The 23,138-nt window shown below is 36.8% G+C and overlaps 1 protein-coding gene across 7 annotated transcripts in view; it reads right to left on the bottom strand.

Annotated features, from left to right (window-relative positions):
- Nucleotides 1-23,138, bottom strand: part of WDFY3 (WD repeat and FYVE domain containing 3) — a 251,147-nt gene that overhangs the window by 40,258 nt on the left and 187,751 nt on the right. For 5 of the 7 annotated variants that reach the window (XM_046656544.1, XM_046656546.1, XM_046656549.1 and 2 more), the window contains 11 exons: nucleotides 22,217-22,326; nucleotides 20,667-20,849; nucleotides 19,409-19,566; nucleotides 18,301-18,378; nucleotides 16,635-16,862; nucleotides 10,170-10,223; nucleotides 7,683-7,851; nucleotides 5,160-5,323; nucleotides 2,459-2,607; nucleotides 1,220-1,340; nucleotides 587-672 (listed from right to left, as the gene is read on the bottom strand). In XM_046656544.1, the coding sequence (XP_046512500.1) occupies nucleotides 587-672; nucleotides 1,220-1,340; nucleotides 2,459-2,607; nucleotides 5,160-5,323; nucleotides 7,683-7,851; nucleotides 10,170-10,223; nucleotides 16,635-16,862; nucleotides 18,301-18,378; nucleotides 19,409-19,566; nucleotides 20,667-20,849; nucleotides 22,217-22,326 (1,500 nt within the window). The remainder of the gene's footprint in view (nucleotides 1-586; nucleotides 673-1,219; nucleotides 1,341-2,458; nucleotides 2,608-5,159; nucleotides 5,324-7,682; nucleotides 7,852-10,169; nucleotides 10,224-16,634; nucleotides 16,863-18,300; nucleotides 18,379-19,408; nucleotides 19,567-20,666; nucleotides 20,850-22,216; nucleotides 22,327-23,138) is intronic. The other 2 variants (XM_046656548.1, XM_046656550.1) reach the window with 1 other exon arrangement.

Raw genomic sequence — 23,138 nt, 5'->3', positions numbered from 1 at the left:
TCTTTAAGCACCATGGATATACACTGCTTTTCTTTTAAAATTTTAAAAATAGCTTCCTCAAAATGAAGTATGGTTAGATTAGATTAACTGCTTTATTTGTCTAGGCTACTTTTTCAAGGATGAAGTTATCCAACTTGTCTTCTTCCAAGCCCAGACAGAGCTCGTGTGAATATAATTTCTAGGGGCACCCAGTCTCTGCATTCAACAGTAAAGCAGTCTTTGTCTTGTCTCTTTTGGGTAAATATGAAAGAGCCTATTTCGGACTACAAGTGTTATTTTTTAAGCTATAATTTCATGATCCTTTTACATTTAGTGACATAGGACTTAGTGATAAAAGTAGCTTTTGATGATATCTACTATAAATTACCAGAAGGTAAAATGGTATTTCACAACAAAATAGTATAATTTTAAAAGCTACTTAGAAGAATCATGTTTCAAGAGGCTGGCAAAAATGACACTGATATTTTCTTCAAAGGAGTTAACTCACTGATCTAAATTCCAGATTTTTAAAAGCTAGCTGAACTGGTCCTGCTCCCTCCCATCTCTTCCCATGACAGCATTATAAAGTGTTCCTAAGAACCAATACCTTTGATAGACTTTATTTCTAATTCCTTTCTGAAAAGCAAGGAGGTAATTCCGTCCATCTCCAGAGAAAACTTCCACAGCAATAGGCTGAAATGATCGGAGAGAAAAACACAAATAAGGTGATATATTAACTTTTCCACTATGAATTTCCACAATGTTGAAGATGTTAACTTGTTGACAGAAGAACATTTTTAGAGTCAGGAATTCCTAACAGATTAAATTACAAAATAAACAGAGCCAACTTGTTCTGAACTTATTCCTAAAACATTAAATAATAAAATAATTATAAAATAAAGTAATTATAAAATTATAATTTTTTAAAAGTTATAGTGAGGATGTAATTTTTATATTAAAAACAATCATATTGTTGATTTGGATGGCTATAGGGAAAGATGGACAGATAACAAACATATCACTCAAGTTTTAGGTTGTGTTTAAAAAAGAGAGATGCATTAAAGAGAGTTATGCATCCATGTGACATGAATTTGTCTATCATATGACCAAATCTAAGGCATATTCTAAGGAATGGTGTGGATCCTATAGAGGGTTTTCATGGCATGTATCGGTTTTAAAATAACACGTCCCCTGAACAAAGGAACACGATGAAATGTTTAGTGCTGTTCAGTCAACTGACCTGCAGGAGATACCTCCTTTTATGGACCTCCTTGATATCTTCATAGGCAAAGATGCTGCATGTCCTCTTGAGTTGGCTGGGGCCTTGCCTGGCTCCTCTAGGGATAATCGGCTCATGCATACTATAGGCAGCCAAGAGAAATGAGATAAAAACATAGAAAGGGATAAATTCACTGTTCAAAAAAGGGTGTGTGATTTTCAACATATGTATAGGAGCAGGGAACAATATTCAGTTCAAAAAAATATGTTTAAGAGACTAATTTGTCAGCTACTCATCATACAAGGAACCCCCGTTGATGAATACGATTTTAAGGATCCCATTATTGCTATCAGGGCCAACTCATCTATTAGGAACAGCTGGTACAGCGCCTATGCCTATGTACTTTTAGGGGTCCAAGAAAATGTTTTAATTTCTTTTAAAACCAGAAATATTGAACTTTTAGGTAAAAGAAAATGTTTTAATGTACAATATGAATATATTTATCCTTAAACGAACACAGTCACAACACAATTTTTAATGTTTTATATGGAGGAAGGGGCCCATGAAAGTCATAATGTGGCACTTACTGTTGCTGAAAGTAACTATTTGTTATTATTATATCTCCTAGGAATGAACTGCAGAGACCATGTCTTTATTCAACAGTGTTAGGTGTTCAAAATGTTAAAGGAAGAGAAGGCATGCTGATTTTCTAAGCTAAGGCAAATTTTTATCTTCCTTTTAGCTCTGTCCGTCTTCCGAGTTTTCCATTACCCACTATCACTTCCATCACAGCACCAGCAGAAGAGGGAGACGGATAAAACTCTGTCCGTGCACTCCTGTCTGTGCTGTCACACTGCTTCTAGGGTACTCAGAGGACACGGATGCTCTTTCATTTGTTAGACTATTGTACAGCTACCTGCATTTTCTCTACACCTGTGTTTGCCCTGAAACTTAAAAAAAAAAAGAGACTAATTTGTAAATGCAGAATAAGTTTATAAATATATAGATTATACTATGTGGAATTTGCTGTCTAATGCTATTAATGCACAGCAATAAATTCTACTTAGTTTTCACTTTGATAAGGCAAAGTTTTTCTTTATTACCTTGAAAGAACTATTTACCCTTGTGAATATTTAATTACAGATACACAAACTGAGAGATAACATTATGTAAAACACAATTTTTGGATTAAAAAAACTATGTACAAATATTGTTTTCTAAAGATAGCTATACTTTGTGTCTCTTCATTCATTTACTTACTTTGGAGGTAAAGTTTCAATATCTCTTATTTCCCTGGTTGCTGTCATTGTAAATCCATCAATCACATAAAAATGTTCTTTACCAAAAAGCAGCAGCCCCTCACTGGTATCTAGGCCCTGGACTCGAGCACAGCGGTACATGTGTTGGATCTACAGAGAAAACCAGAAACATTCATTGATATAGTTTCAAAAAAAATTTCAGATAATTTCCTTTTTGATATAACTGAAACAAAATGTTTTTAAAGATGGGTTTAATGGGCAAACAGAATTTTACCAAGACATCACATGGTTATGGCATCCTCTGAGCTAAGTACATTAAACCTGAGTTTAAAATGTACTAACAAGAATCAGCTAAGAGTGCAGGTTGATTTGCAGTTGACTTCAGTAAAAGGAAACAACCATTTACTCATATCCATCCACCGCCATCCATCTATCTATCCATCCATCCAATCCATTTCTCCCAATATTCAGAGTACCCACTATGTGCCAGGCACATAGGTACCAGGTTCCCCAAGAGATGAACAAGTTGGATAAGGAGGGAGACAGACACAACAAACTTGGCAGGAAAGGGAACTGAGGCATACATGTGCGGAGATTCGGACTGTGCCCTTTGTGAGGCAAGATGATATGGAGTGAAAAAGGTCTGCAGAGTCTGACGATCCTGAGAGAATTCTTAGTTCTGCCACTTACTTGTAGATTTAGCCAAGTTTCTTAATTTCCCTGGGCCTCTGTGTCTTCATTTGTAAATTTCAAGTATACAAGAGCTTACTGTGAGAGTTAGTGAGATTATGTACAAAGTCACGTTAGGAATTGGTGGCTGTCTTTTCCACATAGCTCATTTTTCTCTTTTTCCATAATAACTCCTGGAACTGGAACTGGGGAATTTGTCCCTATTCTCTCCTCACCTGGGTCCTGCTGGCCTGGCAGACTGTTGTGCCATTGTAAAAAGCCAAACTTGGCAGAAGTTGTATTTTCCTCATAGGAGGAAGCATTTGCTATATTTCTCAATGTCAGTATTGTTTTCTTTCCAACAGCCAGATCTGTTCTTAGTAAGAATTCCTTCTTGCTTAAACTTAGTTCAACATGAGTCAAGGAAAAGAAATCAGCCACTAAATCAGAGTCAAACAAATGTTGATTTGAACACACTTCCTGCAGTCTTTGAACTTAAAGCAATTAGAGCAAAAACTGTACTCAAGAGATTAAGAGTTTAAAAAAACGACAGCATTATAAAATAGATTTTCTAAAATACACAAATGTTAAGTCAATTTTCATGGCCATATTTGAACTACTTCAATAATAAAAATGTAGAATGTTACAGGAAAAATACTGATGTACTTTTGCAATAACTCTGTTGCAGTGTAATATACATACAGAAAAATGTTTATTTCATAAGTGCATAGCTCGATGAATTTTCAAATGCTAAAAATATTATGCAACTGACATCCAGATCAAGAAAGAGAACATTCTCAAGACCCCAGAAGCCTCTCTTGTGCCTCCTTCAGACCTAATGTACCTTTATAGTTACATGATTTTTTCTTTTTAAATTTTCATTCAAGATTTATTAGGCCATACATTCAAAGAGAAATTTTTCAATCATACTCTAATTTCTGGTTACTACTTCTTAGTGGGTAAGGTTTCAAGGGTTATAATAAGATCTAATATAACAACCTAAAAGAACATTCTTTAAAAAGGTGATACTTATTACACATTGATTCATCATTCCTCTATCCTTTTATTTACTTAACCAATCACTCCTTCATTCAAAGGTTTATTGAGTGTCTATAAGGTGATTGGGGCTGTGTAAGGCAATGGGGTAGGAATAAGAAACAGTGACTGCCTATGGGAGCTCCCTGTCTAGGGGAAGAGATGGACACAGGAGGAAATAATCATGACATGATAAAACACAGCGATATATACAAGGCATTCCAAAAGCACAGAGCCGGCGATGGCAAGACAGGCTAGGAAAGCTTCCTGCATTTGAGTATTAGACATCCAGATAAATGAGGCTGTATGAAATGGGAGTTACTAGGATAGAGGTTATGCAAGTGATGGAGAGAGAGGTATTCTGGCAGAAAACACAATGAGTAAAGCGCAGAGTAAAGAATATCATCATGGATGTAGTGAACTGCAAGACATACAATACTGCAGGGGACTCAGGCTAAAAGGCAGAGGCAGCAAAGTGAACCTGGAGAATTCAGCAGGATGTAGAGGCTGAGGGAGAAATAGGAAGGGAAGGCAAAGTGGTCTTCTGTGAATGCAGGAAAGTGGGAGTGAACTACCAGGCTGGTGGGGATGGTACAGATTGGCTGAGGCTGCTTGTAGATGGTTACTGGAATTACTCAGGTATGGAAAAAAAATACAAGGCCAGATTACTGAATGGGTTGTGCATATGGGTTTGAAACAGAGAATTATGGCAAGCACTGTAGTCTAACAAAGGGTATGGAGGAAGACAGTGAACTAGATCTCAACTGTTAATATTGTATCTGGTGAGACTTCATGCCGTTTAGTGTGTTGAGATTGGTCAGAAAATCCTGAAGATGAGAGAAGTACAGTACTAAACCCAAAAGACCACTAAACATTGTTATTTCATTAAAGAAGGTAAAATATTTATCTTCTGCCACCAGATAAATACTCTACCAACTAGTCATAAACTGGAAACCAGTTACTTAAACACAATGCTAACTGTTTAAGCAGCACAGTACCTTTTCTCCTTCCTCTAACAGGCGCAGGAGCGTGGCATTGTCTGTTTTCTCCTCCTCTTCTATGGAGCTGCCCTCAGCAATCTGGTCTTGCAGCTGCTCCTGGTTCTCCTCATCTCCTCCATCAGGTGCAGATCGAGACCGTTTTAGAGGAGGCTTGACCAGACCTATGGGATAGTAACAAAGAGGGCCATGTGACCTTGTGGGGGCCATCTGGGGAGCGTTGAGTCTCACTTCCATTTTGAGATTTCCTCCTATCCATTTCTAATCTGAGATAACTCTGGAAGGTATGGGGAGGCAGCACAGTTCAGTTCAACACAGGCTCTGCAGCTAAACAGTTGTGTGACCTTGGAGAATTATTTGCCCTCTCTGGACCTCAATTTTCTCATCTATAAAACAGGGACAAGAATACTATCTATTTTAGAGGATAGCTGGAGGAGTAAATGAGGTAAAGTGCTTAGCATCATGCTTCATAAATAGTAAATTCTAAATAAGTTTCAGATGACGATGATAGAGATACCATTAGCATAATTAATGGTAAGGATGGTCTTGCTTATGGACAGGTGTCATTAGACGATACCATGAATAAACGATCAGTCAATCACTATCAGAAACAAAAATGAAGACAGCAAGATATAAACATGATTACAAGAGATCCCACTTGGAGGGCCCTTGAGGACTCTTTCAAGACTCATGCCACAAATGGCAGTATGGTCATTCCTACATGAATGAATTTTATCAAATCATCAGATCATAAAGAATAAGAATAGAATTCTTTATAATACAGGGACAGATCATTTAATTTGTAGATTAAAGAAACATTTTATTGCCTACATTTTGATAACTTTATTAATAATCACAGGAGATGACATTAAAATCAATTGATGAGATCTCAAAGCATGAGAAGGACTCAAAATACACTCTAAATCCCATATTTAATTCAATTAATATTCTTTCGTTGTACCAAAAAAGGTCATGTTACACCTACCAATGACAGTTGCTCTAAGAAATTTGGAAAAGCATTAGTCAGCCTGTTAGAACCTTATCCTTTGAACAGGAGTTATGAGAGGCTCTGCTCTGCCTTGGGAAAAGCTTTACTTTCACATGTGGAAGAGTATAACATGCAAGCAAGAGAGATCCAGTCCTGCTGAGAACACTCACAAGACGGAAAAGCTTAGAGCTGCATTATTTTTAATTTGAAGAATCAAACCTCCAACTCTATGTCTAGCATAACATCTTGTATATCATAGTAGTGACAAAAGTTTTTGTGGTTTTAGCTCAATTAGAGATGAGGAAAATGAGGCCGAGAAGTTAAGTGCCAATGACTCAAACACAAGTCATCTGACTAACGGTGAATTAGATCTTGGCTTATATCCAGCAAATATAGCTCTGGACCCACCTCAGTAACTTTGCTGATGCCACGTCAAGACAATTAGAAGGTTGAAAATTCTGTTCACTACTAGAAGTTTCAGAGATTCTATGAAAATGTTAGATCAATTACAAAATGTTTAGTAAGTCATAGTCATCATGAGAGAGACTAGGTGTATTATAATAACAGGAAAAACGAATCACAATTTTCAATGGTATTTTTTGTTGACATGGTCATATACTATTAGTGTTTTAATCAATGGGATCTGAAACTGATTTTTAATTTACAGTTCTTAATTTACATTCTAGGGCTTTACTTATAGAATGTGCAAAGACTTGAATTTATGGTGAAGCAGAGGCTTAAAAAAGTTAAAATAATGGGTTGATTTACTTATTTGATATTGATTGAATCCCCATTTTGTAAAAACTATAAAGGGAGAAGAAAATCTCTGCTTCTGAGAAACTTGCAAGTTACAAAACCTAAAGCACTGCAAAATCACTGAACTTGCTAAAAGAGATACAAAGTGCTATCGGTGCACAGAAGAGTTGGAAAAGGCTTCAGAGAAGGATGATTTGATATTTGACCCGTGTCCTTAAGACTGGGCAGGGTTTGTTAAGGTCCAGATCGTGGAGAAGACGTAGGAAGGCAGCAGAGGGCACACAAATGTAAAAGCACAAAATCACAAAGTCCATGGCCATTTTAGCCTAATTCATCATCTTATGTATGTCTTACTAACTTCATAGTATACATCTGGAATAATTTGTCTTAGCTAGCTCACAGGAAGAAAGAGCATTATTTCTTACCGTTGGCTAACTTGCACTAATGACACATTTAGTAGTTGTCGCGATTTTATAAATATTTATTTAGTTATCAAGGCGTTAACATAAAATATCAGCTGCCACCGAGAATTCTGCCAAATACGGTAAAAAAAAAATTATCAAGCCAATGGGCACATTACATTCATCTGTCGGCAACAAAGAAGAGCCAGACTCTTCAGTTCTGATACAAAAGTCAATCTTTAAGAAGGGTGAGATGGTAAAATATATATGGATACTTGGCTGGCCCTATGGTTTACAGTTGCTCATATTTTCATATAAATTCAAATATAAGGAATGCTCCAAAATGATTTTTAATTAAAATCAATGAGGAAGGCTGACCTTTGACTTTAGCGATAGTGTCTTCACCATGCTCTGGTTCTTGCTGAGTAGCTTCGCCTTCTGAACTCTCTACAATGGCATCTTGGACAATGGCTGGATTGCCAGAGGCTAGTCGCATGTAGTATTCTTTACTGTCATAACTTACGGCTCTTCTGTATCGAGCAGGTTTCTAAGAAATAACAAAAGAAAAGGACTCAGATAACTGTCTTTAAGAATTAAAAATATAAGCTTTCCGAGGGAAGGTAAGGTGTCAAGACTATGTGTTACCATTTTTTAGGGATTTTTAATAGACTGTGTTTATACCCAGTGAATCCACAGACTTCCGGGTTAAGTTTCTCTATTTTTAAATTCCATTAATTTTTAAAATATATATAAAACAATATTAGCATTTTTATTCTTCCCAAAATAGAAACAAATCATCTCTAGTCAAATGATGTCTTCACGTTAGTAGGTAAAGGCCTTACTGCTGTATCAGAAAACCTCCCCATACAGTAGAATGAAGAGAACATCCAGGGCTGGAGGGCATCAAGTTGCAAGGAGATGTCCTGGAACTATGAGGAACCTGGAACTTGGAGGAACCTGGAACTTTGCTTCCACCTCAAGTAAAGTAGATAGGTCAGGCCTAAAGGGCCACCCATTTAGTTGGAACCAATCTGTGTGATTGTTTGCTTCAGATACTTGGAGGCAGAGACTCAGAAGTGCCCTGTTCTTTCCCATATTCCCAAGTTACACTGGAATGCTGGAATGGCCCAAACCTTCCAAGAATCCTGACCCACATGGAATCAATCAGCTTCAGGCGAGATGGCATTCTCTGGTTGGCCTGCCACTATGAGCTGGTATCTCCAACCTGCTAAAACATTCTCGTTGTTTGTTGTATACAAGAATGTGATTCATAAACTAACTAGTTTGCTAACTAAATGAGCATATCAAGAGCATATATCAGTCCATTTTGAAGAATAAATTAATTACCTAGGAACATTAAAAAGATTTAATTCTTTTGGCACATGATACCAGAGCATTTCTTTTTCAGAATAATTTGTATTTATCCTAAAAACAGGTTCTCCAAGTGACCTAAACTTTCGTTTCTTAAAACCATAAGACAATGAAAATTAAGGTCTAAAGTTTCCCACAAAAATGTAAAACCAGAAGGAAAAGCTTATACGTATAAAGGTTCCTCCATTTGAATTAGACCCAGACTTTGAATCAACAATTAAGAAAAAGATGGAATTTGAAATATACTTTAAAACCTTCCCTTTCTAAACATTATTTTATTTTCCTTTCCTGTGAATGATCTTATCTAATTAAAAATATTCTATCAGCCTACTCTTCAAATTCAAGTAGTCAATATATATTGTCTACCACAATACTTATTTCAAGCAACACTTTTAAAAAAATATATGATTGCCAACTAAAGTGGAAAACAAGTGTCCAATTTGTTGGAACATTTAGACTAAAATATTGAACCAATTTTGAGACAAAAAGATACTTAACTAAAGCCAAATTGTCCTTCTTATACTTTCAGGTTAACGTCAGGGAATAAAGAGAGCTGCAAGCTAACTAAGGAATGATATGCAACAAATGGAAACTGAAATATATTGCATAACATAGCAGAGTACTAAAATGATGTAAAATCATCACAATTACAGAAGGATCAATCTGATGAGCAAACTAATAAGAACACTGCAATATTTTTGAAATGAAAGAAAGGTAGTCAACTTTATACTATAACAATTCTTCTATATGAGGTCTAACTATTATCTTCAGCTCAAAACTGTTCATTTGTAAAAAGATGAAAGCATAGTTAGTGATGGGCAAGACAATGAATTAATAGATATGGGACAACATCTACCTAGCTACCGACTTCATATACAGATTTAAACTTGGAATTATAAATATTTTCCCCTAAATATTTTGAGGTACATTTCTGTGTTCTAAAGCACCACATTATTTATTCAATTATGTACTAAATCTTTCTAGAAAAAGAAAACAATTATAAGTTTTCAAACTAATTAAGATAAACCAAATTGTATTTTAAAAAGTGATCATACACTCAATTTCCCTTAGTTCCTTCTGATTGAAAAAATAATTTTAAAAGAGGATACCCTGGCATTTTCAAAATCCCCACTGTTTAGTATCTAGAAGAATGAAATGAGTGAAAAAAAAAAAGGTTGAAGGCGTCAGGCTGCCCATTACTAACATGCGTCAGAACTTGTTAGTAGATGGCGAAGCGATCTACGTTTCACGGTGAGAGCAGTGAGTGCCCAGCCTGTTAGTGAGCAGCACACAGACCCCAGAAAGCTAATTAGAACAAAGCCAATAAAGACCAGAACATCTCTCAGCATGAATGAAGCCAACTTTTCAACTCTAAGGAACTTACAGGGAGAATAAATTGAAAGTCAATCTTTTAAGTTAGTCTAGTCTACCATGCATTAAAAAAAAAACAAACTGCAAGTACTTTGCATTCTTTTACGGTAATTTGTGTTTTACCTTTTGAGGAATGATATCATCGGGTGTCTCAGGCTGTTTACTTGGGATCTCAGACTGAAAACAGGGTATTAAGTATAGACACATCAGAAAAAAAAACATAAAGAACAACACAAAAACAAAATTTTCTAGATGATTGTATGAAATAAGAAAGATGGACTCACTCAAAGAAAATTAATATGACATCCTAAGCTGCTTGAAATAACTACTTAGCATTGTGTGATTATTTCTCAGTTATCGAAAGTAGTTTTAAAGTAAAACAAATACACTAAAATTCCCAAGGCAACTGAACAGGACGAACTTAAAAACCACACAGACAAAACTTCAGCATAGGCTGCCGCTGTGATGGGTGATTTATAGGCAACTCTTTCTATGGTTTTAAAACGGAAAAACTGGATAACAGAAGCTAATCTAGCTATTATCTTCCACCTACTTTTCACTGTGCTTATCCTCAGACCTGTTTTGTAACAGGAGCCCCTGATTTACAGTATTATCTATAATACCCCATAGCACAGAAATCACTAAGTGCTTGTTAGTGAAGAAAACATCCTCCCATAAAAGCACAAGGACCCACCTCCTTCACTGCCTTCACAGCCACAACCCGAGAAAGGCTGAGAGCAGAAGGCAGACCAGAGCATCAGCCTCCAAACCAAAAGTTTTTGTAAAGAATAGCTTTTAAAGAATTAGGTGGTTGCTTTATATTTTATTCTCAGAATAAAATCTCAATGAACAAGGCAACTTCTGATAAGCTGCAGAGTGTGTCTCATACGTGTAAACACACAGATAGCTACAGACAGACAATACCGCACCCAAGAACTACTTCTAGTTTTTCTTCTTTTGCACAGTTTGTGTCTAGAGATGACTGCCAGTACCCTTCTCTACAGTAAACACGAGCAGGCAAAATGTTTTCACAAACATTTGCTTCCCTTGGCAGAAGACACTGGACTATTGGGCACACTTGCAAATACTTCACATGGCTTTAGAAAACCCTGTCTCTTTCTAAGCAAACTTCGAAAAGTATACCTTGTATTGAAGAATAATCTTTAAAATATACTCCCATACTCTCCGTCTTGGTAAGGGTTTGAGTTGTGAGTGTGTACTATCCATCTGTTAAAATGCACTGAATGTATGCTTAAGATTTATGTATTTCAATGTATGTAAAATTTATGTTAATAAAAAATTATAAACAAATATTGAACTCTATTGATTGATATGCATGTGAAGTGTTTAGGGGTGGAGGGTACTGATTCTGCAACTCACACAAAAACAAGATAGATGGCAGGATAGACATGTGAAACACCAACAGCAAAATGGACCAATTACTATGGTCAAACCCAACTTGGATGTCCACCATACATATAACCCCAAGCAGAATGCGGGCAGGGACTCACATGCGCACTCTTGCATTTTCCCCACAGCAGATGGTACAGTGCTGGTTTAATACATATTGCCTACTGATCCACTGACTGAGGTTCTCATTTTTACTCAAAGGCACAGCATGCAATAGCAAAGATACATATTATACCAATAATTTTAATATTATCATAGCTCTTTTATTAAAAAATTTTATAACAATTGCTATTATATTATGTCGACATAGAAATCTAAATTTTTCAAATTCAGAATTTCTAGAAATAATTTTATAGGCCTTTTATTTCTAATTTTTTTTATAATGCTGGCAATGGAATTTCCTGAATGAGTTGCTTAGTTTCTATGAGTCCTGTGACATCTCTATATGATATAAAAACATTACCCCCCAAGGAAAATCACTGTCCAGAAAGGATAAAGTATCTTCATGTGACAATACAAAATTTTCCACATATACCTAATTTTTCTCAGGATATTATTACTGTTGTTTTTATTGAAATAATTTTAGTTGATAAACTTTCAAAGTTTTTAAGTCTATGGCAAATAAAACACTCAAATATGCCCTGTATTCTATAAACAAACATCTAAGTTAAAAATCAAGAAATAAAGTTAAAAACTTATAATAATAGATATGCTATTTTTTATACAGTATGGAATATTATCAAGGTTTAAAAAATAAAACTTTAATGACTAAAGAAATAATCACTTGATTCACTTCTAACATCAAAGATTTAAAACAAGAAAACTTTTTAATCACCATTGTATTCTTTCAGCTTAAGCAACAGGACTGAAAACTTGAATGTTACTTAGAAATAATAATTATTCTTAATAAATAAGGCAAAAGATCAAATCATTTGCCTTTGCTCCAGGTAAACCCTGTTTTTACCTATGAGGAGTCTTCAAAAGCAATTTTTAGGTTGGCGTATACCTGTTATATGGCAAAAAGTACTGACTATATATATACATTTTTTTTTTTTGAGGAAGATTAGCCCTGAACTAACATCTACCACCAATCCTCCTCTTTTTTCTGAGGAAGACTGGCCCTGAGCTAACATCCATGCCCATCTTCCTCTATTTTTATATGTGTGACGCCTGCCACAGCATGGCGTGCCAAGCGGTGCTAGGTCCACACCCGGGATCCAAACTGGCAAACCATGGGCCACCGAAGCTGAACGTGTGAACGTAACCACTGTGTCACGAGGCTGGCCCCAGTATTGACTATATTTGATGAACATGGATGTGGGGGGCAACACACTTACGGGAGGCAAAAAGCAGGAAATGATTGCTCTCTAACTCTCGGAGGCAGGAGTTAATGCAGTTCAAGGCAGAGGTGGATTTTCTACAAAGTCAATGAAGCTCAAACTCAACAGTGCTCACTCCCCATGGGCTCCTTTGAAAACCCTGGAAGAGGGGCCCTAGTAATTTTATATTCATAATTTTGTACTCTTTTTCTCAGAGAACCCTCCTCCAAGTTGTATAAACTTCAGGTCCCACAAAATTTGGCTCTAGCCCTTTTTAGTGGAAAAATTTCAGAATTAGAAAAACTCTGTAGAATGATGAACAGGAAGCAATGGATAAAATCTATTAGGAAGAGAGAGTGCTGGTGATCCATTCACTCAAGATTTATTAAGTTCTAGGTACTCTGTTAGCATGAAAGAGAAAAAACCTAATACATGGCTTCTGGCTGGAAGAAATTCATTGTCTATAGAAAAGGTCACAAAACTGCCACCCACTGGAATCTTTTCTTTTTCAAAAGTGATTCAACTTCTGAGGAACTGTCAACCTACGCTTTTTCACTCCGCTACTCAGTAGCTGTGACCTAGAAGGGGTTCCTTAACTTTTCCAAGTTTCTATAAAACTGGGATAATAATATTAACTAAACTTCAGAGCGCTGCTATGAGCCGTGAATGAAACCACATGTAGACTGCTCTGCAGAGCGTCCCCCTCACTGTGCTTTTAAGTATTCATTCTTCTTTTCTGATTTCATGACAGAAGTCAGTGGGATAGCAGATGCTTTTACTTTTTGGAATTTTCTTTGCTATTAATATTGCCAGATTGCATATCCCAATAAATAAAAGAGGACATTTAATAGCGTTTCAAATTTACAAAATATTTTGAACTAGGAAAACTAAAATAATTATTCATTCAGAAAATTTCACCATAGCAGATTAACCTTGACTAGTGTATGAACTAAGCAGCATGGATTTTGAATTCTGTAATCATCTCTCCTTTCCACCTGCTTTTTCTTTTGTTGGAAACATAAAGTTTCTTGACTGCACTGTATTTTCCGATATGTAACACATCTGTTTTATTCCTGAAACTGTCTGTTCAGATTTCACAGGCTGGCGCCCTCCTTTGCTTAGGTAAAATGCTAATGATACTAAGGTTCTGAGTGTGAACTCTGAATAGCTTATTTTGCATTTATCTGATATAGATGTTTAAATATACTTTTGTAAAACAAATGACACTGTTACAAAGAAGGAAAGGAGTAGATAAGATAAAAATATTACGGTTAAATAACTCAAAAAATATATGCCTCAGTTAAATAAAAACTCAAAAGTATATACTTCAGATAAATAAAAACTGAGTTGGTCACATATTTAGGAGAATATATTCATCTTCTATTTCAGTATTCGTGAATGGATTCAATTTAAGTGTGCTGACTCCATAAGAAATATTTTATCAAATTGCTACAGGCTTAAATTCTCATTGTCCGGGGGGAAGACTGAGAATTAGAGATTGTACTGCTGGCTTGCTCTGACAAAAGTAGGTGCTAAGAAAAGACTGCAAAAATACGGGGTGGATTAATTTTTTTGTGTAATGCATGAGAATCAGAAATTATAGGTCTTTAAGTTACAGCTGTACCAAGTATGGCATTCTTGACAGAACTGAACAGCTTTGAGAAAAGCAGACTTTAGGGAGCTATCCTGAAAAATTCTTCATATTTTAGCAGGTCTAGGACCTACATTCTAAATAGCATCAGGACAGAGGCGGAATCAACGAGCACGAAATAAATGGAGTCGGGGTTTTGGCAGAGAAAAAAAGCAGCACTGGAACAGTTCAAGCTACCCCACGTCACAGGATACAAACTACTTACAAGGAGACTCACGTTCCAAGTCTCTTCTATAAATCTTAGTTTCTTCACTTGTTGAGAGAATCAAATATAAAGTCAAGAATGTGAAGGTACTTAAGCCACGAAGAGTTTTGAAAGGAAGTTTTCAGTAAAACATAATAAAACTTCTACACTGGGCAAATGGTTGGACTTTATGACCTCTCATATTCTAAAATCCTATTAACCAAATATGCAAGAAGAGCAAACCCAAACCGTTCTTTAGTGGATGAGTCTTTGTAGCGATCTGAGTTTTTGGAGTTACATTAGGTTTTACTATATCTTATTTACTTATTTATTTTTTGTGAGGAAGATTGGCCCTGAGCTAATATCTGTTGCCAATCTTCCTCTTTTTGCTTGAGGAAGACTGACGCTGAGCTAACACCTGCGCCAATCTTCCTCTATTTCGTATGTGGGACACTGCCACAGTTTGGCTTGATGAGCGGTGTGTAGGTCCATGCCCAGGATCTGAACCTGTCAAAGCTGGGCTGCCAAAGTGGAGTGCACAGACTTAACCACTATGCCACCAGGCAAGCCTCTAAAATCTTTTAGAGGTAGCTAATGCTAGGGTGAGACAAAATATGGAATACATTCCTTTGAGAGATGGTAACCTTTCTGTCCAAGGTTAATTAAGCACAGCAGTCAGATTCCTTGGGAGGGAGAGAATCTTAAAATATGTTTTTCTAGACTATATTTTCAAAAAGTTATAACATGAATTTTTTTGAAAATTTAAATGACATTAAAGGAAGGCATGAAAATTCCATGTATCAAAAAGAAGAATAGATTTTTTTAAAAAAATCACAAAACACTGGTCTAAAAGTCAGGGATTCCCTAGGGCTACCCTACCCAGCACAGTGGCATCTATCCACACATGGATACTGAGCCTGTGCAACGTGGCCAATCCAAACTGAGAAGTGCTGTAAGTGTAAAACACACATTGCATCTCAAAGACAAGGTACAAAAAATGGTAAAATACCTCATAAAATAATGTTTCTCTAATTGATTATACATTAAAACGTTAGTAGTAGGATGCTGGACATGATTGTCTGTGAGATCCCTTTTCAGTTTCCCAAACTGTGACTCTACGACAAGAGTGAATTTCTAAGGAGAAAAGCACTCTTTGTTTTGCAGGTAAAGGATTATTGTTGGACACCAAAGAGTTGAATTACCACTTAGAAACGTTATAAGGATTTTCAGAATTAAAGTCAGTGGATGTTGTTACACTCCTGTATGTTCTCTTCTTTAATGTGCAGTGACTTTACCGGGAAAGAATGTACTTTTCCCAACTTTATAAAAACATAACTCCTGGAGCATTATCAGCTTAGACAAAATTTCTCCAGTGATGTACAGAAAGCTGAATGGAGGCTTTGGGAAGGGTAACTTGTCTGAGTGCAAAGGGACTTAAGGACAAATGTTTGTTCTAAACCTGTGAAGTCAGTGATAAGGCTTCTTCACATAAATGGAAAAATCTACATATTCAGGCTATTTTTCTTTAGCTGTTCTCTATATTTCTCCAAAGAATACTGCTTAGTGCTAATATTTATTTTATTTACTTAACACTCACTCATATAGTGCTCATTTTGTGCCAGACACTATTCAAGTACTTTATTAATTTTAACTTACTTAATCCTCCCAACAGCTTTTGAGGTGGAATGGCTTTTTTCTCCATTTTAGGCATAAGAAAACAAAACCCAAAGAGCTAAATGAACTGTACTGGGTCACCGGGCTAGTCCAGTGGCAGAGCCAGGTTTTACGTCGGGCAGCCTGGCTCCAGAATCTGCGCGATCTAAACCATTTCACCATGAAGTCTCCTGTTGTACTGCTGCATCTTTTCATTCCACCACCACCATCCTGACATTATCAACTTAATATAGTTTATTGAATTTCCTAAATTAGATATGTTAGGTAATTGACCTATGAAGGAAAAATGCTTACAAAGAAGAAGAAAAACGTGAAAGAGCCATTACAGACATTTAATTCTGCATACTCACCGCCACATTTGTCTCTTGTTCTGTTTCTGGCACGTAAGGATAATGGTTATAAAACATGTCATTTCGCACCATTTTTTTCCTCATTCTGCAGGGTCCTTCTGTCATCTCCAGCATCCACTTGTCTAGATGGGAACCAATGGGGGGACCCCATAACCCTCGCTCCCGCAACAGTTCGTACTCGATTTGGCACCACTCTTCCGTCACATACTTCAGGGCATTTTGCTGACGCTAAGGGGAGGGAGTCCAGGTTGGTTTTCAAGCAAAAGCAGGAGAAATAATTAAAAGTCTACAAATAACTTAAAACCAAGTTATCCATATCATTTCAGTCAATACTATAAAAGTAAAATTACACTCATTTATGCTTAAAAAGTAAGCTACCAATTTTGAGAGAAGCTCAGTTTTTTTATGGTGGCCCAACGCAATTATTTTCGCATCAAGTAAATGACAGGTATGTACAGGACAGAGTGTGCAGTAAGGCTGAACAGAGTTGAAAGAACTATGTTACTTGAGCACAGGAAAGGTGGTAATATTACTTATGAAAATACATTGAAATGGTTGTCCAGTGTGAGTTAATAAATAAACATGGCAATTTAAGGATGAATCTCCCACTCCTGTATTGTAGAACAGCTACTAGAACATGGATAGGAAAAAATCTAGGAAAACAGATCAAGAAATATTGCCAACACACTGGATTACTGGTAGTCTTGATAAGATTTCCAAAGATTTTAGGTAAAGAAAATAAATAGGCAGCTCTGACAGGGAACTTGACATTCACATACATATAAAAGAAAAACCATTTTCTATTGGCCAATGGGACAGATCCAAACCATTTTGACTTAAATGGAAATTTATGACTTGGTATAACTTCTTGCTATCTGTCCAATGCAAAGATGTATAACATTTCAACATAGATCACTATAACTGACTTACCTAATGATTCATGGAATATAAGTATGCAATTTAAGTCTAAGAATAAAGATCTCTTTATACAACTAACAGAAAATATTATTGAATAAATAATCATGAAATTATACGATATCATAGGAGTACTTATGTGTTCCCGGGAGGCAGGGGAACCCCCTGTAACAACCAAGTAAATAGTGTTATGTCCATAAAATATTAGCAGTTTATCTTTTAGAAATCTTCAATAGACCTATTGTTTTGGAATTTAGGATAACTTGAGTATTATGAATTTACCAAGAAGCTTTCATTGAATTTATTTTTACTGACATAATCATCATGCAACTATAATAAAAAAATAACTTTATCTTTTACTCTTTTAGAATTTTAAGAGACTTCTCAGAGACTTTGATGCATATTTTCACAATCTCCTTGTTAAGTCTGAAAGAGAGGGATCTTTCTCACATTTTAATTTTTATTAGGAACAAAGACATGCAATATGTCAGAACCAAATGTTAGCAGGATTCAGCTGTGCATATTTCTAGTTTGCTGCGTTTTAAATGCAGTGTGCCTATAGAAAATTCAAATTTTTCCATCTTAAAACCAAGGGCCAAAGTAGCCGTCAGCAGGGATAATTAAAAATCGTCATCTGAGGATGAATGCGGTTCAGTAACTTACCCTTAAAATGGGCAGGAAGACATCAGGAGAAACAGTGTCTTTTCCCATTTGAGGAAGGCAAACCACTACTATGGTTAGGAATTCTTACCTCCTGATACTCCTTATACTGTGTGTCCACTAAGTCGCGAACAACAGCGATATGCGTAAACATCCACTGAGAAATCTCCTAACAATGGATGGAAAAGAGTCTTAATATTTCATGGACTTCCTGGAATCAATGAGTTAAATAGTCTTGAATTTAATGCTGAACAATTAGTTAAATTTCTTTTAAAGTACCACTACAAAACAAAAACTCTAAAAGATTAATTATGCGATGAATCTAACAGAGGCTTGTGTGATGAACACACACACACACCCATGCCCCTATAAGGGACAGCGTGCTGCCTCAACCTCTGGGAGTGCTGTCAGTGCTGTCAGCACCTTCAGGGTTCACCTCAGCTGCAGAGAGCTGCCCAGGCACCCCACATCCAACTCCTGGTTGATTTGGGGGTAAGCAAGCCCAGCCTTTTCAGCTCAGTACAGGCCAACCCAGCTGAGGCTGTTGCTGGAGCCTGACATTTCCCTGTGATCAATCCTGCTTCCTTCTTTTCCCTTCCACAGGTGTCGACCACAAGGGCACCCCAATAAACCTCCTGCACACTAAACTCCACCTCAGTGTGCTTCCTAGGGCACTCAACCTGACACGTGGAGTCACTGATACACACTGTTTCTCTCAGACCTGCTTCACAGTTGCCACTAAGATTCTGGGATGGCAAAGGAAGTGTGATGAGGAGAGAATGTGGATGAATTAAAAAAAAAAATCAGGTATATACAACAAGATTACAAAAAATAAAAAGCCATTTTGTTTTACTATTGCTTTAAAATTTATATAATTATCAATAAGAAAATTGAAAGTACGAAAAAATTGGGAAAAAATTATCCACAGTCTGATCATACATCAATATCCAAATCTCATATCATATCCAGTTATGAAAATGGATATAAATACACATTCATAATGCAATTTTATCATAATAAAATGGAAGAAGTTCTCATAATCTGGGTTATTTCTCTTTCTCTTCTAAAGCAAAAATGCAGAAAAGTTCCATTTCAAATCATATGCTTGTGCATATGTTAAGAGTATTATACAAAACACGACAACTAAACCTTGAAATATAAATTTCTAATCATATCTTCAGTGAAACTAAACAACATACCTGGGTGGAAAGACTGTGTTTATTCAGACCACTCTCCTTCCGATTCCTTCTCGACCCTGTTAACTTGGACAGACCAAAGCCGCTGCTGACACGAGACAGCTTGGATTGGGTGGTGGGCACTAAGGCTTCTCCTCGACTTATGCACTTCTTTTCATGGGCTGTGAAATTAAAATTACATTACTTTACAATTTCTCCACGTATCTGTCAGTCTCACTTTTAGTACTTTCGCATTACGGTTACAAACCACAATTCTGTAGTAATCAAAAGCAGCTTACGTTACAGATGCTCTCTTAGAATTACACACTGACTTGCTGGTGAGCTGGTATAAGGATAGCTGCCTGACAATTACTGTACTAGCTGAACTTACATTTGACTGAAACTTCACAGCTCTGCAATAATACGTAAATTTATTTCAACTGTAGTCAGATTCTATGTAAATAATAATTCATAATTCTCTATCTAAAATCTTTGATGCTGGGTATAACTTGGGATTTAGAATGTTTTGGATTTTAAAAAGGTGATATGGTTCATATACTGTATATTATATAACAACATCCAAGTGTCTAGGGTAATAAACTGTAATTTAACACATTAAAATTTTGCAGGAAAACGTATGAATATTCACACCAAGTGGAATAAATAAAGATAGGTTAGGTTTTGTTACCAAGTGAGTTGTGGCACCAAATTAATGAAAAAAACTTCAGTTTCAGGGCTTTTTGAATTTCAGAATTATAGATAAAGGACTGTGGACTCATAGCCAAGACCGTGAGGACACTAAAGCTGTGAGCAATGTATGATTTTCTAAACTCATAGATGCCTGATGTATAATACATCTAAGTTTTTTTTTTTTTTTTTCTTTTTCTCCCCAAAGCCCCCCAGTACATAGTTGTATATTCTTCGTTGTGGGTCTTTCTAGTTGTGGCATGTGGGATGCTGCCTCAGCGTGGTCTGACGAGCAGTGCCATGTCCACGCCCAGGATTCGAACCAACAAAACACTGGGCCGCTTGCAGCGGAGCGCGCGAACTTAACCGCTCGGCCATGGGGCCAGCCCCATACATCTAAGATTTTTAAAAAAATCTGAGAAGAAAAGCTACATCTCAGCATAATCATTCTAGAGCAGGTTACACTGTATGGACTTTCAATTCTACTGCCATCATAACATCCTTTCGGGAAAGTTTTAATTACATATCTAAAACGCGTCCCTATCGAACAGCCGTGTGTGCATCTCTTGGTCATGTGACATGCAGGCCTTCTTACCCAAATGATTCTGCCAGCACTTCAAACTAGCTTCTTCAATGAGCGGCCTTGCCACAGCTATGTCCACGTGGCCCCTTTCGTTCACAGGTAGAGTGACTTTGAAAAGCTCCTCCAAGACTTGTTTCTTACTATGTATCAATTCAGTCCAAACTCTGTTGACAGCTTTTATGAGAAGCTGACGCCCTAGGAAATGAAAAAAAGCAACTGATGAAAAACACAATATAAGGGTAGTTAGTATTTTTCTTCATGTTTTACATCTAAGAATTTCAACTATATTACTTAATTGTCGAAAAAATACATCATATCATATGCATATAGGTAAAAAGGATTATCAGATAACCAAAAATATGGGTGGTCACTTGGAAAACTTAAAAAAAATCTTTATATTCATGCAAAGAGACTGCATTTTTATTTATAAAATTGGAAATTACATACATATTTCATTCTCTAGCTTCTTCTATATAAGAACTTATCCCCCATTTAAAAGTAATTTTTAGATCTGAACATTTAAAGTAAGTTCAAAATTGAGTTAGTCGTTCTTGAACATTTAGCAAAAGGAAAGAAATAATAAACAAATATTTTTAAAGGGTTTTACTACTAAATTCCATCTTGCTTTGGACACCTTGCTCATTTGTCTGACTCCTGCTCTAGACCAGTCCACCTTTAGCAAGCCTCAGAAGCACCTGGAGAGCTTGTTAAAACAGATCGCTGGTTTCCACTCCCAGAGTTTCTGATTTGGTAGATCTGAATGGGGCCAGACAATCTGCTTTTCTAACGAGTTCCCAAACGATACTGATGTCGCTCATCTGAGCACTTCACGTTGAGAACCAATGTTCTAAACTGTCAGTTCCTTGCAGGGGGTGGGGGGGAGCGAAAACAATCACTGTGTTCTCAGTATCTGGGGTTCAAGAACTTCTGGTGAAAGAAGAGAGACTAAATTAATACTTAAATGAATGAAAGAAGGAGCAGTGGACCTCCAAAGGATAAAATCATATGCAAAACTACCACACTGTATCGCTGGGGAGAGAAACACTGCCGTAATTATCTCATTGTTTTCACTAACAATGTGGAAATAAGAAATCAATCCACCCAAAGACTTTCATGCACAATACTTACAAAATCAATGGGAAAACTAAATTTAAAAAGAGAGAATAAAAAAGAGTAAAATGGTAGTACTGATACCCCATCTCAAGCAATATTTGCCTCTAATGTGATATGCCTAACACAACCGACAGGCAGCTCTCGTTATGGTTAAGTGCCAAGTTAATATCTGTACTACTAATTGTGCAAAGGTAAAATAGGTACCATCAAGTCTTGCAGCGTTACTATGAAATGCTGACAGCTGGCAGTATTAGTGGTTAGTGGTTTTCCCACCTTGGCATAAGGAGTTGGTGCATGTCAGTGGACATATTGGTGTATGTACAGGTGTACCCTACTGGGAGACTGGTTGTCAATGTTGGCAGTTTATAAAAAGTCAAATTTTTTTGTTATGTTTTAAAAATTGGAAATGAATGAGTGGGGAAAAAGGGGGAAAAAATCAAAGTAATTACCTTCGCTAATATCTTGGCTGTAGCCACCATCTGGTTCTATGTCAGAGGGGATCATAATGTGCCATGTAGTCATGCGAGCTTCTGCTTCTAGTCCAAATCCATCCACGTTGCTGAAAAAGTCCAGTCAGTTTAAACTATTTGAAGAAAATGATAGCAGCTGAAGACTATAATGACTAGGTATTATTCCGCAGACACAAGTAAATGCGGGCTCTATCACCAAGTTCCATAACTGGCAGACAGACATTCAGCAGATGCACAAAACAGAACTTACAGTTTACCTTGAAAATGCCACGTTTAAGGTGTGGTCTCAAATCCAGCTGACTAAATGTAATTAAACTAAACTATATCGTAAGGTGAGCATCTTAATATTTAACATGCTTTTTAATCACTCAACATTTTTACCTAAAAACTACAAAAAGTTCATTTAAGAATATTCTCTTCTGTGCCTGCGCCCCATCTCCAGTCTCTCATCTCACCACTCTGCTCCGGGAGCAGTGAAATGCTTGCATTTTCCCAAACATGCCATTTCTTTCTTCCCCCTGAGCAATCCCATGCATGGCTCTTCCTTCCCACATCACTCTTCCCTGTCCTCTTTGGAGGGTTAACCAGGTTCAAGATGCACCTCAGCAGGTGTTTCTTCCAGGTCAGGGGGCCCTGCCACCTGCTCCCAAGGCACTCTAGCAGAGCCTCCAGGACACCTGACTGGTGTCGCTTACTTGTCTGCCTTCCCTCCTAGACTGCACGCTCCAAGACCCCACCACAGGGTCTTTACTGCTTACATTTCATCCCAGCCCCTAATTCACGGTCTGGCCCCCAGCAGACACTAAAGAAGTAGCTGTCAAAGCAATCAATGGAAAAATACTAACTTCACGCATTTAACATATAACATTGTATTTATTCATTGTATTCTTTTCTTTTTAAC

Source organism: Equus quagga, chromosome 3, assembly GCF_021613505.1.
Source record: "Equus quagga isolate Etosha38 chromosome 3, UCLA_HA_Equagga_1.0, whole genome shotgun sequence".
NCBI lineage: Eukaryota > Metazoa > Chordata > Mammalia > Perissodactyla > Equidae > Equus > Equus quagga.
The sequence above is the reverse complement of the archived record's forward strand: the minus strand, read 5'-3'. Positions and strand labels throughout refer to the sequence as shown.